Source organism: Empidonax traillii, unplaced genomic scaffold (genome assembly GCF_003031625.1).
Source record: "Empidonax traillii isolate 1590-97213 ecotype Southwest subspecies unplaced genomic scaffold, ASM303162v1 scaffold2417:size28172, whole genome shotgun sequence".
Taxonomy (NCBI): domain Eukaryota; kingdom Metazoa; phylum Chordata; class Aves; order Passeriformes; family Tyrannidae; genus Empidonax; species Empidonax traillii.
The window spans coordinates 12,965-15,061 of NW_020957610.1; the positions used below are offsets into that span (position 1 = coordinate 12,965).

The following is a 2,097-nucleotide window of genomic DNA, read 5'->3' on the forward strand; positions in this document are numbered from 1 at the left end:
TGGCAGGGGGGGCTGGGGGAGCACTGGGGACACTGGGAGGGAGATTGGAGGTCATAGAGAGGCAGAGGAGGAGGTTGGGGGGTCCTGGAAGGGCTGAGAGGGGCTGTGGGGAGTCGTGGGGGTGACTGGAAGGGAGTTTGGGGGAGCCTGGGTAGGACGGCAGGGAGACTGGGGGGAGGCTTGGGGTGACTGGGAGGAGGTTGGGGAAATCCTGGGAGGGCTGGGAAGGGACTGGGAGGGGTTCAGAGGGTCATGGGGATGATGGGAGGGGGCTTGGAGGGTCCTAAAGGGGATGGGAGGGGCTTTGTGGGATCCCCGAGTGGCTGGGAAGGGACTGGCAGGAGGTTTCAGAGAGTCCTGGGTGGGCTGGGGGAGACCAGGACGGGGTTTTTGGGGGGTGCCGGGATGTCTCTGGGAGGTTTTTTGGGGGGTCCTGACCCCCCCGGCTCCGCCCAGAGATGCCACAGGACACCGTCCGCAGCACGATCCTGGTGGGGGTCGGGGGCTTCGTGCTGGGTTTCATCTTCCTGGCGCTGGGGCTCGGCTTCTACCTGTGGGAGAAGGTAAAGGGGGTCCCCGGGGGTCGTGTCCCCCCTTCCCCAGAGCGTGTGTGTCCCCCCTGCCCCCCCCAGCCCGCTGTCACCCCCTTTTCTCTCCCCACAGAGCTCCTGAGCCGCAGCCCCTCCCCATGGCCTCGGGCCCAGCCGGGACCCCCCAGTTCATCCCCGCCCGGAGTTTGGGGGGGTCGTGTGTCCCTCCTGGCCCTGCTTTTGTTCTCACACCAGTTGCCTGCTCCCTGCAGCATTTAATGTCCTGCTTTGCAGAGGCTGCTGAGCTTTTTGGGCTGGAAGTCAGCTTGAAGAAAACAGAAGTTTTCTATCAGCCTGCTCCTCAGGAAGTCTCCCATCATCCCCATATCACCATTGGTGAAAAAGAGCTCAAATCAGTCCAGGAATTTAATTCCCTGGGAAGCATCATCTCTTCAGATGGTAAGATTGACAGAGAAATTAACAACAGGTTAGCAAAGGCATACAGAGCTTTTGGTGAACTCCATAAAAGAGTTTGGCCAAAGAAACACCTGAAGAAAAGTACAAAGATCAGCATTTATGGAGCCATTGTACTGTCTACTCTTTTATATGAGTCTGAACCGTGGGTCATTTACCGCCACCACTTGCGTCTCTTAGAACGCTTCCATCAGCGCTGCCTCCGTACAATCCTAAGCATCCACTGGACTGACTGTGTGACCAACACGTCTGTCCTTGAACAGGCAGCAGTCACGAGCATTGAGGCCGTGCTGCTGAGAACTCAGCTGTGCTGGGCAGGGCACGTCTCCAGGATGCAGGACCATCGCCTCCCTAAGATCGTGCTTTATGGGGAACTTGCCACTGGCTGCAGTGAGAGGAGCCCCGAAGAGGAGATACAAGGACTGCGTGAAACAATCCCTCAGCCTTGACCATATTGATCCCCACCATCGGTCTACCCTGGCCTCCAATCGGGAGGCCTGGAGACACACCATCTATAACGCTGCTGCTGCTTCTGAGAACACACACAGGATCACTCTGGAGGAGAAAAGACAACGCAGAAAGAATCGCGTCTCATCGATATCACCTGGGGAGTCTTTCTGCTGCACCTTCTGCAACCGGACTTGTCTGGCACTGGCCTTTTTAGCCATCAGCGCCCCTGCAGCAAGCGTGGGTAGAGCCCTTCTCAAATCTTTGTTTGCGAAGCCCAGCCATGATGTATCCCTTGGGGTGAAGTAAAGTAAAACAATCCTGGCTGATTGGTGTTTGCACAGAAAGAGGGAGAGAGAACATTTATTTGGGAATAGTTGGGTTGCAAAGGAAAACAGATGTGGAGCCCTTTGGGTTGTAATACAGCCACCCAGGGAAATGTGGGAGGGAAAAGAGAGAAAGAGAGGGAAGAGAATCAAAGTCACAGTCGCCCCTCCGAGGGCTCTGCCCAAGCTGGTTGTTGTCCCCGGGGTCCTGGTGCGTCGGGGAGTGCTGGGGGAGAGAAGCCCCCGCAGCACAACATGGGGTGGGTTTCTGTCCCCTCCCAAACCCTCCTGGGGCCTCCCCTGGGTGTGTTTGGGGCCCC

The 2,097-nt window shown here is 57.5% G+C and overlaps 1 protein-coding gene across 1 annotated transcript in view; it reads left to right on the forward strand.

Annotated features, from left to right (window-relative positions):
- LOC114071912 (class II histocompatibility antigen, B-L beta chain-like) overlaps window positions 1-672 on the forward strand; it is a 2,800-nt gene extending 2,128 nt beyond the window's left edge. The window contains exons 4-5 of the mRNA XM_027909794.1: window positions 457-572; window positions 664-672. Of these exons, the coding sequence (XP_027765595.1) occupies window positions 457-572; window positions 664-672 (125 nt within the window). The remainder of the gene's footprint in view (window positions 1-456; window positions 573-663) is intronic.
- Window positions 673-2,097: the final 1,425 nt, after the last annotated feature.